The 16,544-nt window shown below is 39.0% G+C and overlaps 6 protein-coding genes and 1 pseudogene across 13 annotated transcripts; 4 read left to right on the top strand and 3 right to left on the bottom strand.

Annotated features, from left to right (window-relative positions):
- Positions 1 to 98: 98 nt before the first annotated feature.
- On the top strand, positions 99 to 897 carry LOC104774881 (uncharacterized). Its single transcript, XM_019243480.2, has 2 exons — positions 99 to 464; positions 554 to 897. Exons 1-2 carry the CDS (start codon positions 242 to 244, stop codon positions 802 to 804), a joined length of 474 nt encoding a protein of 157 aa, XP_019099025.2. The 5' UTR covers positions 99 to 241; the 3' UTR covers positions 805 to 897.
- LOC104774895 (vacuolar fusion protein CCZ1 homolog A) lies at positions 844 to 4,131 on the bottom strand. Of its 6 annotated transcripts, none has more exons than XM_087508556.1 (10): positions 3,716 to 3,982; positions 3,360 to 3,473; positions 3,101 to 3,194; positions 2,806 to 2,989; positions 2,670 to 2,708; positions 2,450 to 2,559; positions 1,830 to 2,369; positions 1,592 to 1,747; positions 1,290 to 1,507; positions 844 to 1,211 (listed from the first exon to the last, which is right to left on the bottom strand). In XM_087508556.1, exons 3-10 carry the CDS (start codon positions 3,107 to 3,109, stop codon positions 1,181 to 1,183), a joined length of 1,287 nt encoding a protein of 428 aa, XP_087364682.1. In that variant the 5' UTR covers positions 3,110 to 3,194; positions 3,360 to 3,473; positions 3,716 to 3,982; the 3' UTR covers positions 844 to 1,180. The 6 variants fall into 6 exon arrangements, with proteins under 6 accessions (XP_087364682.1, XP_087364684.1, XP_087364685.1 ...); XM_087508558.1 differs by having other exon boundaries at positions 3,360 to 3,469; positions 3,716 to 3,955; XM_087508559.1 differs by lacking the exon at positions 2,670 to 2,708 and having other exon boundaries at positions 3,716 to 4,131.
- On the top strand, positions 3,464 to 6,892 carry LOC104774854 (magnesium transporter MRS2-1). 2 transcript variants are annotated; one of them, XM_010499272.3, is made up of 7 exons: positions 3,464 to 4,612; positions 4,713 to 4,766; positions 4,856 to 4,909; positions 5,101 to 5,712; positions 5,826 to 6,287; positions 6,375 to 6,422; positions 6,513 to 6,892. In XM_010499272.3, the coding sequence occupies exons 4-7, from the start codon at positions 5,122 to 5,124 to the stop codon at positions 6,741 to 6,743; spliced, it is 1,332 nt and encodes a 443-aa protein (XP_010497574.1). In that variant the 5' UTR covers positions 3,464 to 4,612; positions 4,713 to 4,766; positions 4,856 to 4,909; positions 5,101 to 5,121; the 3' UTR covers positions 6,744 to 6,892. The 2 variants fall into 2 exon arrangements, with proteins under 2 accessions (XP_010497574.1, XP_087364681.1); XM_087508555.1 differs by lacking the exon at positions 4,856 to 4,909 and having other exon boundaries at positions 4,340 to 4,612.
- Positions 6,893 to 6,894: 2 nt separating this feature from the next.
- LOC109132215 (uncharacterized) lies at positions 6,895 to 7,679 on the bottom strand. The gene is made up of 2 exons (XM_019243481.2): positions 7,447 to 7,679; positions 6,895 to 7,174 (listed from the first exon to the last, which is right to left on the bottom strand). The coding sequence occupies exons 1-2, from the start codon at positions 7,619 to 7,621 to the stop codon at positions 7,083 to 7,085; spliced, it is 267 nt and encodes an 88-aa protein (XP_019099026.1). The 5' UTR covers positions 7,622 to 7,679; the 3' UTR covers positions 6,895 to 7,082.
- Positions 7,680 to 8,195: 516 nt separating this feature from the next.
- LOC104778733 (putative cyclic nucleotide-gated ion channel 7) lies at positions 8,196 to 10,965 on the top strand (annotated as a pseudogene). Its single transcript, XR_015595281.1, has 6 exons — positions 8,196 to 8,378; positions 8,461 to 9,037; positions 9,133 to 9,345; positions 9,416 to 9,726; positions 9,803 to 10,151; positions 10,240 to 10,965. The product of XR_015595281.1 is annotated as a putative cyclic nucleotide-gated ion channel 7 (transcript).
- Positions 10,966 to 10,990: 25 nt separating this feature from the next.
- On the bottom strand, positions 10,991 to 13,070 carry LOC104774841 (photosynthetic NDH subunit of subcomplex B 1, chloroplastic). Its single transcript, XM_010499266.2, has 7 exons — positions 12,589 to 13,070; positions 12,330 to 12,480; positions 12,049 to 12,239; positions 11,721 to 11,978; positions 11,491 to 11,596; positions 11,315 to 11,400; positions 10,991 to 11,238 (listed from the first exon to the last, which is right to left on the bottom strand). Exons 1-7 carry the CDS (start codon positions 13,002 to 13,004, stop codon positions 11,070 to 11,072), a joined length of 1,377 nt encoding a protein of 458 aa, XP_010497568.1. The 5' UTR covers positions 13,005 to 13,070; the 3' UTR covers positions 10,991 to 11,069.
- Positions 13,071 to 13,215: 145 nt separating this feature from the next.
- Positions 13,216 to 15,966, top strand: LOC104774814 (uncharacterized). Its single transcript, XM_010499254.3, has 5 exons — positions 13,216 to 14,398; positions 14,888 to 14,945; positions 15,042 to 15,125; positions 15,244 to 15,385; positions 15,498 to 15,966. Exons 1-5 carry the CDS (start codon positions 13,936 to 13,938, stop codon positions 15,798 to 15,800), a joined length of 1,050 nt encoding a protein of 349 aa, XP_010497556.2. The 5' UTR covers positions 13,216 to 13,935; the 3' UTR covers positions 15,801 to 15,966.
- The last annotated feature ends 578 nt before the right edge of the window (positions 15,967 to 16,544 follow it).

The raw sequence follows: 16,544 nt of genomic DNA, 5'->3' as shown, positions 1-16,544 counted from the left end.
GCCTAGTATTACATTGACATATCCATATAAAGTTTGTCCAGTCTTTGTGCATAAACACAACTCTATGAACGTGGTCAATGAGCTCTTATAAGGAAGTGTGTAGATAACGATGAATTTCCTTTGCTTGTTGGACATGTCTTTCTCCTGAAAAAGGAAGAGTCAGAACTGAGAATTTTGATTTTTTAACTTTGAAATATCATAAAGAAAAGTATATTTGATCCCTAACTTGTCACTTCAGAACATGTTCTGTCTTGGCCCCACGCCCACCCACACACATATATATATATACACACTGTTAGCTTCACAACAGTCACATCTCAAATCCGTAAAGCTTAGACAAGCAATGGGGAGAGGATCGGTTGCATTGTTATTCCTTTTCCTCTTCTTTCTCTGCTTCCCCTTCACATCAGATTCCCAGAAAGTCAATCCATCGACGAGCTTACTCAACCAAGAACAAGCCCATGGTGCTCTGTTTTAAGCATATATTGTTTCTCTTATGTTTATATGCCCGGAGAAGTTGAGCATCATTATCTCATGTTTGTTCTTTTTATAGCAGAAGTTACAATCAAAGACATAACAGGAGAAGAAGATGACAAGAGCATCGACATCTGCCGCGCAGGGAAAGGAAGTCATGGAGTTACAGGTGGAAAAGGCGGAGGCCGAAAAGCAACTCCAAGAAAGGGTAATGCCACCATGGACCATCGGCCACCGTTGGTCTTCTCGGCTGCCTCTGTTCTATTTACTGGTTTAATAATGTTTTCATTAACTTCTTTCGGCATGTCAATAAGATTCTGTTGTGCCTAAACAAATTCATTAACCTGAGAGTGAAACATATGTACTGAATATTGTAAACTTTGAAATCTATTGAAACTGAAATGGAGTAACAATAATTGTATAGTACTTAGTAACTAAGATTGGGTATATACAACCAAACCTAGAATAAAGAACCAAGTGAGAGATTTTTTCCTACGCACCAAAACAAAAAGGGTTTCGTTTGCACTGATTGAAAGTGGAAACCGTCGTTACATATCTACAGGTCAACCAAGAACACAATTCAATTCACACAACAAAATTAATGGCTGAGAGAGAGAAGAGCTCATTTCTTCTGCTGAGTTTTTCACTTAGTACTTGAAACTCAAAAGAAACCTCTTCCCAAAACCAGTAGACAGAACACGAAAACTTAGTCCATCAAGAACGCTCCGCTGCAATACCTGATTCAATCCCAGCACCTTATTTTTCAGAATCATGAATTTGTTTCCAATGCCGAGTATTTAGTTTAGTAGCAATACCTGTTGCTGAATCTATCAACAGCGTCTGCGGTTTCAAGAAGAGTGTTGCGGCCTTTCTCCAAAGCCATATAAAGCTCTTTGCCTCTGGTCACACGGGTGATAACCCACGCGTTGTTCTTAGCTCTGATGCATATTTCCATGTCTTTATCCTGCCTTCTCGCACGGCCTTTTTCAAAATCCACTTCTTCTCTAAGCTTGTTTAGTGCAAGTAGGGACTCCTGCGTTTATCAAAATCCATACACTTTTGAGTCCAAGGTAATGGTAATTTCAACTAGTAAATCTTAACAAGTGAAAGACGTTACCTTTTTAAGTGTTGCTACTTTTCCTGAAGGCGAAGCTCTGGAAACTTCCATGTCATTATCAACTACTAAGTAACGGTAACCCTTGGTATGGTAAGCATTCTCACCGCCCCACCCTCTTGAAATATTCTCTTCAATTTTTAAAATTCTCAGTGATGCCTGGAAAAGAGATATTGGGTAATATTTTAGAAGATGCCAAAAAAGATATTCACCATGAAAGATGGATGGGTGATGTGCTAACATCTTCAATAACTTGCTGTTTCACGACTGAGACGTTTAAATCTCCATTGACAATGGCATTTGTAGGCATGAGAAGAAGTAAGGTGAGACTTTTATGCTGATAAGCAAGGAGATACACTCTTTCTTGTGTTTGCTGAAGCCAGATTGTAGGGATGGCAGAATCAGGGGAACCGCCAGTCTCTACACCCCAAATATCGGTTAATAGAAACCCATCTTTCCCTTTTGTCCACTTGTCATTCTGTAGTGGCCTAATAACATGATGCATGTTATTACCATTTCCTGAGGGTAGGGAATCAATTGAGCCAAAGGGTGCCAAAGTGGATCTATTAGAGATTTCAGATGAACCAGGCCCCTTACGTAGATATGACCAAGAATTCGCATCAGAGGATAAAGCTTTTGAGGTCAACCTCATTACAGCAAATGTAAATAAGTTGACGGTATCATCAGCTGAGAGAGTTGTTGAAACCAACAGATCTTGAAATAAGATCATAGAGTGGCATCTTAAGCTCCCAGCACATGAATCTAGTACTTGAACAAGAGACTGTATATCCAAAAATTGCTTGTCAAACAACAAAATATTATGTGTGTGATAAATAGTCCAACAGATTTGGAGAAACAAACCTGAACTTCAAGTGCAGTGTCCTTTGCTAAAGTAAGCATCTGAACAGTTCCACGCTCTCTCAAAGTTTCATGGAAAGTTGGTAGCTGAAGTTTCTTCCCAACAAAAAGATCTGCCCCAAAAAGAAAACCTTTGCATAAGAGACACGAACCAACTTAAGCATAATGCGGGTATGCACAAATCCAAAGGAAGGCATTTGACATAGCAACTTCAGCATTATACCACAGCAGCAGAATTCCGAGGGAGACAGCTTTTGAAATGCTGACAATTAGCGACATAAAATGTATTGAAGATGAACACCAAATGAAAAGGAAAACACTGGAAATTTTATGTGCTAGATTTTGGGAGAATCACTTACTGGTTAGATAATCTGTGAAGAACGGGTACAATTGTGACCGGGTAAGCTCTCCTGTTGGTTCTTTTTCGATTAATGCCCTAAGTGACCCATGAAACATGACAAAGAGTGAGTGCACTTCCTTAAGCACTCTCCTTAATGCATCAATCCTCCATATTGCCCCTGTCTCTTTATTTTTCTCCACAACCTGCCACTGTCTAGATCAGATCTTGTTCACTGACATTACTAAGACACATCCGGTGCATCGTTCTTTAAAAAATTCTGTGCTATAACAAGTAAAAGTAAGACATTGTCTTACCATGACCATCCAGATATCGGGTTCAGGCTCATAGAAAACATGGGAATGTCTTTCTGCTTCTATAACCTCACAAGCTGCCTCCGGAGAGAAAAGTCTGCATTTATTAGTCACAACAAGCCTCAAAAGATGAACAAGATTCACACAGACTATTGATTAAGGAGCTTGATTTTTATCGAAAAAGATCATAAATGCAACCAAATTTCGAACACCAATAATGAAAAAAAAAACTAGTAAAAGGGAAGAATGAGCAGCAGCTAACCTAGTAAAAGTAATAAGACCTTCACTGAGCCCTATAACTGATAACTGCGTGGATACGTCTAAATCGGCAGGATAAAAGAACAAAATCTTGTCTACGAGCTCATTAACACCCTGCCTAACATAAAAAATGCAAGAAACGCTTCAGAACTCAAGCAATGTTAAAACCGGTTGTTTCTAATATGTACATACTCTACTTCAAAATCCCCAAGTAATTTTAAGGTTTCCAAGGCCCACATTGGTGATTGAACCCACGGCACTCAAACCTAAAACAACGTTGCTAATAGGAAGACCGAAGAACCCATCTATCGAGAAGAGAACAAATTACTATTTTAGGGCGAAATTTGGAAAATTTACTACCTTTGAGGACGAATTCAAAGAGCGAAGTCCCAATGAGTAGTAAGTAATCAATCTTCGGGTATAGCGATCGGAGACAGATTCACGAAGAACAACAAAAAGAAGTCAATTTCAAAATTTGGTGGAAAGCTCAAAACACAAACTCAATACAGAGATCGATCGAATTAGCTAAAATCAGTTGAAAAAAATTAAGCGAAATTTGGAGACAACAAGGATAAAGGAAGAAGAAGAAGACAGAGGAGGAAGCAGGTGGACAAGCTAACCGCCACTGAAAAAAATTCCGCAGGAGAAAAACGGGTCGGGTTATCAAAAGAATCGGGTCAATATCTGAAACGGGTTAACCGAATATTTTTCAAGATTCTCAACAGCTGACGTCATCTCAATCAGTTTTTGTCTCTTTTACTCTATCACACTCTCTCGGTTAAAATATGATTAATTTTTAGCATTAAATTATGGGGGAGAGATAATGATAATGACAACATTAATGATCTTAAAAGTAGATTTGATGATATTTTATACTACAAATTAGTGGGTAAGTTAGAGGTAACCCGGTAAATTAACTAGATAAGTCGGTCGGTTAGCATTCCGGTTTAACCCTCAAGTAGGGGGTGGGAGCAGTAGTTTCTTACTTTCTTCTCTCATATCATTTCACCACCACGACTCATTTGCAAAGCTTTTTTTGTTTTTGCGTGTGTTTTTTTTTTTTTTTTTTTGTCTCCATCGCTCTTTTGTTTCCGACATAAAGGAAAACAATATCCGACGAACCATTCGGTGTTTTGCTTGCAAGAAGCTTCGATCGATCTCTTAGGTTTTATTTTCTTCTTCGTTTGGTTTATGAATCTCTCTATTTCGTTTTCATTGGTTTAAGCTTGAGTGATGAAACCAGTCTCCGTGTCAGAGGTAAAATTCAGATACATCTGCTAGGTTTTTTTTTTTGGGGTTTTCTTCGCTTCATACCCGATTGATATGATTATGTGTTCATTTTGTTTCCAATCTGCAGCTGTTTGATCCGGTGGCTGGTAAAATTTTACGGCGTTTGTAGGCTGTAGCTTTGGTATGGCTTTGTGCTTCGTTTGCTCTGAGTTTCCAATTTTTTTATCTCTTATCGGAATCTGATATTAGTTTATTGTTTTCTGGTTATAGTTAGTTGGCTTGGATAGAGTAAGAACGACGACGAGATCACCCTTGATTTAACTGGTATCTCTTCTTTAGCTTCCTGTAATTTTGTAGCCTGTGGTATGTGGAATACGTTCTTAGTCTGCGCCCAATAGAGTAGTATCATATGACGTTTTTGTTGTTTTGGTTATTTTTGCAATTCGGTATCTGAATCTAAGTATCTGTTTTGTTAGATTGTTTATGTTGATCTGTGTGATTGTTTGGCATTTCAGTTGTTTTTTGGATTTTCAACAATGTCTGAACTAAAAGAGCGGCTGCTTCCTCCAAGACCTGCTTCAGCTATGAACCTCAGAGATACTGCTGTGTCTCGCCCTTCTGCTTCTGGAAGAGCTCCCCTTCTTGGAGTTGATGTCTTGGGTTTGAAGAAGCGTGGCCAAGGCCTACGGTCTTGGATTCGTGTTGATACTTCTGGCAATACTCAGGTCATGGAGGTTGACAAGTTCACTATGATGCGCAGATGTGATTTGCCCGCCCGTGATTTAAGGCTCCTCGATCCCTTATTTGTGTATCCGTCAACTATCCTCGGCCGAGAAAAGGCTATTGTCGTCAACTTGGAGCAAATTCGTTGTATTATTACTGCTGATGAAGTTCTGCTCCTCAATTCCCTTGACAACTACGTGCTCCGGTATGTTGTTGAGTTGCAGCAGAGACTAAAGACTAGTGCTGTAGGTGAGCTGTGGCAGGAGGAAAATTCCCAGTTGAGTAGGAGACGGAGCAGGAGTTTTGACAATGCTTTTGAGAATTCATCCCCTGATTATTTACCTTTCGAGTTTAGAGCTCTTGAAATTGCCCTTGAAGCTGCTTGTACCTTTCTCGATTCTCAGGTTAGTAACAGTTTAGCTTAGACTTTGATTCCCCCTTAGATAAAACAGACTAATGCTAGGCTTGATTTGGACTTCTACACACTAAGTTGATCAAATTTTATCTTTCTTTATAGGCTTCAGAGTTGGAGATTGAGGCATACCCGTTGTTAGATGAGCTTACCTCAAAGATCAGTACACTAAACTTGGAGCGTGTACGTAGATTAAAGAGCAGGCTTGTAGCACTGACAAGAAGAGTTCAGAAGGTAAGGGATGAGATCGAGCAGCTAATGGATGATGATGGAGATATGGCAGAAATGTATCTAACAGAGAAGAAGAAGAGAATGGAAGGTTCTTTGTACGGTGACCAATCCATAATGGGTTACAGGTCAAATGATGGTCTATCTGTTTCTGCACCAGTCTCTCCTGTTTCTTCTCCACCTGATTCCCGAAGACTTGATAAAAGCTTGAGCATTGCGAGGAGCCGGCATGACAGTGCAAGGAGCTCAGAAGGCGTCCAGGAGAACATAGAAGAGCTAGAGATGTTGCTGGAAGCTTATTTTGTTGTCATTGATAGCACTCTAAACAAGTTGACATCGGTACTTAAAGCCTCTTCTCCTTTTTTACTTTCTGTCTTTCCTTTCTATGAAGCTCTAATCATTTGTATCAATCTCTTTGCTTTACAGTTGAAGGAGTACATTGATGACACCGAAGATTTCATTAACATTCAACTGGTAAACCCCAAAAATTAAACTTTTCCCATCATCCACATCCAATATGAGAAACCATAAGAGCCTGCTGAAAAAGTCTTTGATTTTGTGCAGGATAATGTGCGGAATCAGCTGATCCAGTTTGAGTTGCTTCTGACGACTGCAACATTTGTTGTAGCCATATTTGGGGTCGTAGCTGGGATCTTTGGGATGAACTTTGAGATAGACTTCTTCAACCAGCCAGGTGCATTCAGATGGGTACTCATAATCACTGGAGTATGTGGACTTGTTATTTTTTCGGCATTCGTCTGGTTCTTCAAGTATAGGAGACTCATGCCTCTATAAGAAGATGGAGAGATAGACATGAATGTGCCATGCCTCCCCAGAAAAGTAGACTTAAACTTCTATTGTTATGTTGCTTACAGATTAATGATTTGTTTCCTTTCCACAATGGAATCTTAAGCATTTTTATCATAGAGGTTTGTCAATCCAAATGTGATAGAATCTTGATCTTTTTATTTAGAAACGGATAACCAAACATGGTGCTTAAAAACAAATTCAAGAAAATGAGAATGACTTTGGTAATCTAAACCACAAAACCTCAGAGATCTTATACTGAGTTTTTAAACATCTTATACTGAGTTTTTAAACATGTGTGGCAGTGACTCCATACTTGAAGACAGACTACTTGTTAGATGATGGAGACGATGAGAGACGTGCTTTCCGAGCTTTATCAGCCTTGTCCATGTAATCTTGGTGAGATTGATGCTTTGACCCTGAAAGAAACCAAAAAAAACTGCAAGGATTTAGCCTAAACAGAGTAAAACCCTATGAGTTGTTGTAACCAAAATCAGATGAAATACTGATTCAGCCGTTCAGGTCCAATTGGAATGTTAAATTGGAAATACTGAGATACCATTTATTCAGTGTTATCTAGCAGTCAAGCCAATATGATTATAACATCTTCTTTCGAACCCAGGACCCACAAGAACTACTGATTCATCTTCATATATACAATATTATTAAACGATGAGAGTCGAGATCGGACCTTGAGTCATCAGATACCAAGGAACTCCGAAGATGAGCGAGACGATTCCGATCCCAACGATGACGTGCTTCTTTTCACCACTGTAAACGTAATGTTCCATTTTAGCTCTGAATCCTCCTCCGCCTCCGGCCAAACTCGCCGCAGCACCGCCATTGGTCTTCGTCTCATTTCCCATCCTCAGATTTCGTTCGATTAACTTTACTAACACCAGTAGTCAACAGGGTTTATCAATCCAAGAATTAAAGGGGATATGAGATTTGGGTCCAGAATTAAAGTAGGAGTAGCTTGCTGTGGTGAGGTTTTTAATGGGCCTTAATTAAAGGCCCATCAACATTAAACTTTCTCTTTGCCACAATAACATTTTGCACCCCATATTTTGTTGCATATTAGTGTGAAAGCGTTATAACTTTCTTCAATTACAGTTTTAGCCCAAAATACGTGGTGGGTAAAGAAGATATGAAAAACCAATCTAAGAGAGTGAATTACACAACAACACAAGAGAGCTATAATAACTCTTGGCGCCTCGTCAGATTACGCGGTAAATACGCTCCTCATTCCTCATCAAAACATGGTTAGTGTATGATTAATTCAACAAACTTTCACAACGGTCGAATCTCAGTCAATCGTTCTTCCGCCATCTATGGTACCAACAACTAAGAAGGAATCTTCACTTTCTTCTTTCCCAAGTTTCTTCAAGCCTTAGAAGATTAATCCAAAATCATTCATACACTTTTCCATATTTACTAGAAATCACTGCAAAAGTATTTTGCATTCGATGCTCTCCTTAATCGAATCTCCCCTTTTTCCCAGATTTTATTTTATATAATCGAGATCTGTGGTGATACTAGCTAGCTAGGTTAAGCGTATGGTTGTTTCTCAGAACAAATGTACAAATCACAATACATAAGCGGCCAGAGAGAAAAATTCGTTAGGTAAAGATCCAATAGTATATTTTCTTGTCTTTTGTTATATCTTCAGATCCATTGAATGACGGTATGAACTTTGAATGTACAGGTTAGATGATATAGATTCAACTTCTTCTCCCGCGACTGGAATAATGATGAAAGGAAACTGTTTCGGATTTAACCTAAAGAATCGAGGAGGAGGAGAAAAGAAGAAAGTATCCAAATCTTTCAGGGAAGGAGTCAAAAAAATCGGATCAGAAGGTCTAATAACCATCGGCAAATCGGTTACAAGAGCCGTGTTTCCGGAAGATTTGAGGATAACAGAGAAGAAAATATTCGATCCTCAAGACAAAACACTTCTCATATGGAACAGATTGTTCGTCATTTCTTGTATTTTAGCTGTCTCGGTTGATCCATTGTTCTTTTATCTTCCCGTTGTCGATAATTCCGGAAGCAGCTGTATAGGGATTGACACGAAGCTAGCTGTTACAACCACTACTCTTAGAACCATCGTTGATGTTTTCTACTTGACTCGAATGGCTCTTCAGTTTCGTACAGCTTATATAGCTCCTTCTTCTCGTGTGTTTGGTCGCGGTGAGCTTGTCATTGATCCTGCAAAGATCGCAGAACGCTACTTAACCCGTTATTTCATCGTTGATTTCCTTGCAGTGCTTCCTTTACCTCAGGTAGAATAGAGTCAAAAATATCATTAGATGGTTACTAAAAAAAATGGATTCTTTTTTAGGATTCATTAATATGATGTTTTGCGTGGCTATTACAGATTGCGGTGTGGAAGTTTCTTCACGGGTCTAAAGGATCAGATGTGTTACCGACGAAAACAGCATTGTTAAACATTGTGATTGTGCAGTATATTCCTAGATTCGTTAGGTTTATTCCGTTAACATCAGAACTGAAGAAAACTGCAGGAGCTTTTGCTGAAGGAGCTTGGGCTGGTGCTGCTTATTATCTCCTCTGGTATATGCTTGCAAGCCACGTAAGTTTCTCTATGTATATATATGACTCTTCTTTTGTGACATTTATTTATGATTTATATACACTTGCAGATAACTGGAGCGTTTTGGTACATGTTGTCAGTGGAACGTAATGATACTTGTTGGAGATTTGCTTGTAAAGTCCAGCCAGATCCGCGACTCTGTGTTCAGATTCTGTATTGTGGGAGTAAATTTGTGAGCAATCGAGACACTGAATAGATAAAAACAGTCCCTGAGCTTCTCAAAAGCAATTGTTCTGCTAAAGATGATTCAAAGTTTAACTATGGGATATACGGTCAAGCTATATCTTCAGGCATTGTATCATCAACATCATTTTTCTCCAAGTTCTGTTATTGTCTTTGGTGGGGTCTTCAAAATCTCAGGTAAGGCATTGCAACCGATTAATCAACCGTTAGCTTATGCAGTAATTTTGATATATTTTGGTGTCTTCTTGAACAGCACGTTAGGTCAAGGGCTGCAAACAAGTACATTTCCAGGAGAGGTTTTGTTTTCCATTGCGATTGCTATAGCAGGACTTCTTCTTTTCGCGCTTCTAATCGGTAATATGCAGACTTATCTTCAGTCACTTACTGTTCGTCTCGAGGAAATGAGGATCAAGAGACGTGACTCCGAACAGTGGATGCATCACAGGTCACTTCCACAAAATCTGAGGGAAAGAGTTAGACGCTATGATCAATACAAATGGTTAGAGACAAGAGGTGTCGACGAAGAAAACATTGTCCAGAGTTTACCTAAAGATCTCAGGAGAGACATCAAACGCCATCTCTGTCTAAATTTAGTTAGAAGGGTAAAGTTTTTAGAATCAGAATGCTAGAATCGCTTCAGATACTAACGAACTAACTAACTATAATTAACTATGTGTTCTGTTTCTGCAGGTTCCTCTGTTTGCTAATATGGATGAAAGATTACTTGACGCGATCTGTGAGAGATTAAAGCCGAGTCTATACACGGAAAGCACATACATTGTGCGTGAAGGAGACCCGGTTAACGAAATGATGTTCATAATCCGAGGTCGGTTAGAGAGTGTAACAACAGATGGAGGAAGAAGTGGTTTCTTCAATAGAGGGTTACTGAAAGAAGGAGACTTTTGTGGTGAAGAGCTTCTGACATGGGCACTTGACCCTAAAGCAGGCTCAAACTTACCTTCTTCCACAAGAACAGTGAAGGCTCTGACTGAAGTAGAGGCTTTCGCTCTTGAAGCTGAAGAGCTGAAGTTTGTAGCAAGTCAGTTTAGGAGACTTCATAGTCGACAGGTTCAACAAACTTTTAGGTTTTATTCTCAGCAATGGAGAACTTGGGCTTCTTGCTTCATCCAAGCTGCTTGGCGTCGCTATTCGAGAAGGAAAAACGCTGAACTGAGACGCCTTGAAGAAGAAGAAGAAGAAGAAATGGGTTATGATGAAGATGACTATGATGACGAAAGTGACAAGAGGCCTATGCTTATCACTAGAAGTGAGTCTTCTTCTAGGCTGCGTTCAACGATATTAGCATCAAGATTTGCTGCTAATGCTTTGAAAGGGCACAGAAGAAGGACCTCAGATAGTTCAAAGAGCTTGCTGAATCTGCAAAAGCCTCCGGAACCTGATTTTGGTGCCGAGTAATCCAATTCTTGTGCAGAGAGGCCAACATCAGAACAGAGACTTTATAATTGATTTATACACATAAATTCTATATATAGATCTTGTTTCAGAAACTGTAAGATTATCTACACGAGAGCCAATGATCCTTCAAAGACCTGCATTGCATTTTTAACAGTTTCTATCTCGATATCTGCTAGTTTCCCGGTCTTCGAAGCAACAATTACACAATTGTTCTTCTCTTCTGCGTATGGTACGAAGAGCTTCCCTTTCTCTTCTGAGGAGAACAACCCAATACTGAAAAAAAAGAAGCACACAAATGTCAATTCTTGAATAAATTGTTCACTCTTTTATCTTAATCAGATAGTTTCACCTCGGTTTGTCTCGCGCATTAGCTAATTGAAGCGCAGCTGTATTTGTAGCAATAACTCCAGCAGAATCGTTTATCAGAGCAGCCAACTAAGTAGGATCAAGAAAATGATACAAGTCAGATCAGTATATTCAACTTTGTTTATAATTGATAACAATTAGACAGATCAGCATACATACCTGTCCTGGTGTTGTGATGAACACCATAGATGTATCATCACCCACAAAATCTTCAACGTTTTCTCTCTCTTTCTCATGAGGAATCACAAAGAGCGGTTTGTATCCCCTGGCATTTTCCAGAATCATGTCTCAGAGGAAATTTCAATCTCATCGAAACAAAAACATTACATTATGAAAAGGTGTATAGTTAGTTACCTAATTCCCTGATGGAAAAAAAAAAAAAAAGTTACCTTATTCCCTTTACAATCTTAGCCCATTTTTCAAGTGAAAGTAAACTATCACTATCTCCTTTTGATTGCATTGATGCCTTTGAATCTGATTCAATCCCATGAATTACTATAAACTTCCCTGTGGCTGCTCCAGCATTCCTGTACTTCTCAGCCACAACCTCTTTCAATTTCCGCGAAATTGATACTCTAAGTGGCAGCACAGGAGTCCTTGGAACACTCCTAAACGGTCTTCCTAACCAATCTTCCATCTGATCATACCTGAACCCATCCACATTCATTTAATACTGTCGAAAAAAATATGCAATTACGTCGGTTTCAAGGAACTCACATGCTATAACCTAATTCTGAAAGGTTGGTATTTTCTGCGGTAAAAGTTTCAGACAGCATCAGACCAGCTCCAGCAGAGTTAACATTCGGGTAAATGTAACTAACTCTGTCTCGAGCCGTTGTCATGAACAAAAACGCTGCGTGGCCTAACCCTGCGAGCTTAGTGGACAGAATCATGTCATAGTACCTTCCCTGAAACATGACTTCAAGAAAAGTTAGTTAACTAGTCTTCTAACGGAAAGATATTAAACAAAGATTGAAAAGTTTGTAAAAGTTACAAACTTTGAGAATTCCGATCATGTCAGTGTATTCAGCTGGTTCAGGCCAATGATCATCAGGATCATACACATTTGCCCATCTGACGTTTTTGTTTAACTCAAATGTTTGTTTTCCTCTTTCAGTCGTTAGTACATCTACCTGAACACCAGGATACCTTACAAAAACAACATGAAACGTACGGACAATGTTCTGCATTACACACAACTTAAGGTTTTTGAAAAGGTCAAACTGGAGTCTGGAGAAAGTGTTTATTCAATGTTACCTGTCTTTGAGTAGCTGAATAGTGGGGAAAAAGAGTAAATTCTCGTAAACGCCACCGGAGATAACGCAGCAACAACGTCTAACATCTCCTCTGATTTTCAACGGCAAAGAAGCGAGCTCTACGGTGTAACCCTTGGGAAACTTCAAGAAACCGTAAGGGTTATCAGGATTATCCGGTGGTCGTGGATCCTCGTCTTGCTTCCCGTCGACAAACAAGGACCCGTATTCGTTATCCGGGTCTTCACCGCTATCAAACGGGTCGAGCCATTCGTTCTTCTTCTTCTTGAGATTGACGGAAACATCGGAGGATCTCGAAGTAAGGCGAGTTTGAAGAAATACGAGTGGTTTGGTAGTGGGAAACGGCGGCGTATTGAAGAATGGTGAAATGGGTTTGGGTAACAGAGGAAGTGAAGCCATTAGAGAGAGAGAGAGAGGTCTCTTGAGCCAAAGAAACAAAGTTTTGGATTTTTAAATGTTGTTTGTGAAAGAAAAGAGATAAGCGGGTCCCTTTTGTAGCTATTTTCCGACCGTAGAAGAAAATTCTCATTTAATTATATTTTTTTGGTTATAGCAAATTGGCAATTACTTACAAAATAAATATTCTCTGTTCAATTAATTAAAAACTTTTGTCTTGATAATGATATCGCACGCGCAAAACATTCCTTATTGCAGAAGCATTAATTAAACAAGTACTGTAGTAACTTTACAGTAAGCAATCTCAGATTAAAACCCAATTTTAATTCAAGTCGGGTTGAGGCAATAAATTACCCGTTTCATTGTCGGGTCGAGGAACAAAAGATCAGAAAAAAGGCGGAAGAACCAAAATGTGACGTGTTAAGCGGTGACTGGTGAACGACCTTTTCTTCTCGTCTCTCTCTCTCTCTCTCTCTCTCTCTCTCTCTCTCTCTCTCTCTCTCTCTCTCTCTCCGATTTGATTCGTTTCGTCTTCGATCAGAAAAAGCTTCCTTCTTTATTTTTTTCCCTGAAGTCAAAAAGGGTTTTTTTTTTTTTTCTTCACTGTTCAAAGATTTTATTTTGTTTGTGTGTGTGTATGTGTTTCCTCAGCTTCTCTCATTGTATTCTAACCATACTTTTAGTTTCTCGTGAACAAAGCAAGTAACTTGGCTTTGTTTTGCTAGAAGATTCCTCAAAATAAGATATTTAGCGGTGACCAAAAAAAAAAAAGGTTATCGTTTTGGGTGCTAATGTAGCTGTAAAGTCTAGGGCTTTTGATAGATAATCTCTTGAAATTGGTTTCGATACTGTTTAAATTACCAATTTTGATTCTAGTTGTGATCTAGTGTTAGATCTGTAGTTGTGAGATTTTTTTTTTGTAAGAATCGGGTCAATGTCTGTTCCACCTCGATTCCGGTCCGCGGATTCCGGTGAACGAGAATTCCGATCAGTTCTTGGTCCAACAGGAAACAAGCTGCAGAGGAAACCACCGGGGATGAAACTGGAGAAGCCGATGATGGAGAAGACCATCATCGAGTCAAAAGATGAGAAAACGAAGAAACCAACTACTCCGGCTTCGCCAAGGACGACTCTGAAGCAATGCTCGTCTCTTTGCTCCTCGCTTCTCAGAAAGAACAGTGCCTCTATGACTGCTTCGTATTCCTCTGACGCTTCTTCTTCCTGCGAGTCGTCTCCTGTGAGTGTGGCGTCTTCTTCGAGCTGTAAGAAGGTTGTGAGGAGAAGTGGAGCTGTCTCTTCCACGAGGAAGCTCAGTGTTGGGAAGGAAGAGGAGAAAGTTGCTGGTGATTGCTTTGCTGATGGGCGTAAAAGGTGTGCTTGGATCACACCTAAAGCTGGTAAGAATCAAACTTTCACCTATCAGTCTCACCTATTTCATAATGCGAGAGTTTTTTGACTTTAGATGTAGAATGAACAAGAATTTGAATGTGAGATTGAGTTTGACCTGATTTTCTGAATCAGTGAAAGAGTCGATGAAGTTATCTGGTTTAATCAATGAGACTGATTTTAGACAAGGAGATAGGTGTTTTTTGTTTGATCTAATCATTGTCTTTTGTATGATTATAGTGAAGTAACACAATGGTCAACGAAATGCTTGAATTGTTCTGTACTTTGTCCAGTGAGCAGTGTGTAGATAATTTGTTACATAACTTATGTAGTATAGCTTGTCCTGAAGTTTCCTTCTAGATGTTTTAACTTCTCATTGTTGAAGATATCTAACTTCCATGCTAAGAGGCGCTTGCCAGTACTCTTTGTTGATCTCTTATATCCCATATCTTTCTCTGCTGTAGTTGAATAATAATGTTGTGTTCTTCTTTCTTGTAAAGACCCATGCTATGTTGCTTTCCACGACGAAGAATGGGGAGTTCCTGTACATGACGACAAGTACGTGGTATCCTCAACTCTTTTCCTTTTATCAGAGATGCTCTCTGACTCTCTGTAAATTATAAGAGTCTCTTATCACTTGGTTAAATTTTGTAGGAAGCTTTTCGAGTTATTATGCCTCTCTGGTGCTCTAGCTGAACTCGCCTGGACCGATATTCTCTCCAGAAGACAATTACTCAGGTAGCCATACCAAGTTCTTTGTAATCCGAATTTGAAATCGCAGTATGAACTTCTGATACCAAGCTAGTAGTAGTTCTGATCTCTCAGATTGCTTTATTTGCTTCTTACTTGAAAACAGGGAAATTTTCATGGACTTCGATCCAGTTGCTGTTTCTGAATTGAATGACAAAAAGTTAACAGCGCCTGGCACTGCTGCCTTTTCCTTACTATCAGAGGTCAAGATACGGTCAATCCTCGATAACTCACGCCATGTGCGCAAGGTAAACATTACTTAAACTCACACTTACTGATCTATATTAGTCAAAAAAACTTATTAACTCCTCTAAATGTGACAATCTCTCTGGCTGCTGAACTTTTTTAACTTAAATACAGATTATAGCTGAATACGGATCCTTTAGGAAGTACATGTGGAACTTTGTGAACAACAAGCCTACACAGAGCCAATTCAGGTATCAACGGCAAGTCCCAGTGAAGACATCAAAAGCTGAGTTTATAAGCAAAGATCTAGTACGCAGAGGTTTTCGCAGCGTTAGTCCAACGGTTATATACTCATTCATGCAAGCAGTTGGGCTCACAAACGATCATCTCATAGGGTGCTTCAGATACCAAGACTGTTGCGTAGATGCAGAGACGATAACAACAACCAAGGCCAAGAAGAAGAACGAGCGAGAGTGACATAGAAGAGCAATTTCTGAAAACAAGCTAATTAACGTATTTGAGTACCGATGTTGTTTTGCTTTGCTTTCAAAGATTATATTGACACAACGAGGTTTTGTTACGGTGAAGTGTTTTTTATTTTTCGTTGTATAGATGTTTTTTTTTTGGTAATCGGTTTAGCATAGTAGGATGTTGCCATGAACTGTTAGACCGGACGTATCTCTCTGAATCGATTACATGCTACGTTTTAAGTTCTCTATTAACCAAATAATTTACATCTAGGTATTGTCGAATGGAGTACACATTTATGGTCTATGATGCTTTATGCTTAACTTTAGAGAAGGAGAAACTGTATTCGTCAAGTTACATCATTTAAAATTTTTAAGAAAAAAGTAATTTGATCTTAGATTGTTTTTTATTACCGAATTGTAAAAGAAAAAAAATAACATTCTTGATGAATAACGGCCGTGCATTGTGGACGTCGAATTCATCTTTGGGCATATTCTTTTAGTTCACTTGTGATTTTCTGACATTTGTAATTGAAACCAATGGTTCGTGTGTGTTATATAGCCTTTGGGGTATGGTAGGCATCTTATAGTCAATTACATGAGAAGTCTCTCAACAAAGAAGTACAAAACTATCAATCTATATGATTTTTTCCTCAGCTATTATTTCCTCATATATACTCGATAAATTGAAGAGCTATATTATACTACAAAATTAGGTGTCCGTGAATCTTGATATGGCGTCAATGAAATTTTT

Source organism: Camelina sativa, chromosome 3 (assembly GCF_030686135.1).
Source record: "Camelina sativa cultivar CO46 ecotype springtype chromosome 3, ASM3068613v1".
Lineage (NCBI taxonomy): Eukaryota > Viridiplantae > Streptophyta > Magnoliopsida > Brassicales > Brassicaceae > Camelina > Camelina sativa.
Note: the sequence above shows the minus strand (reverse complement) of the source record. Positions and strands in the feature narration are given on the sequence as shown.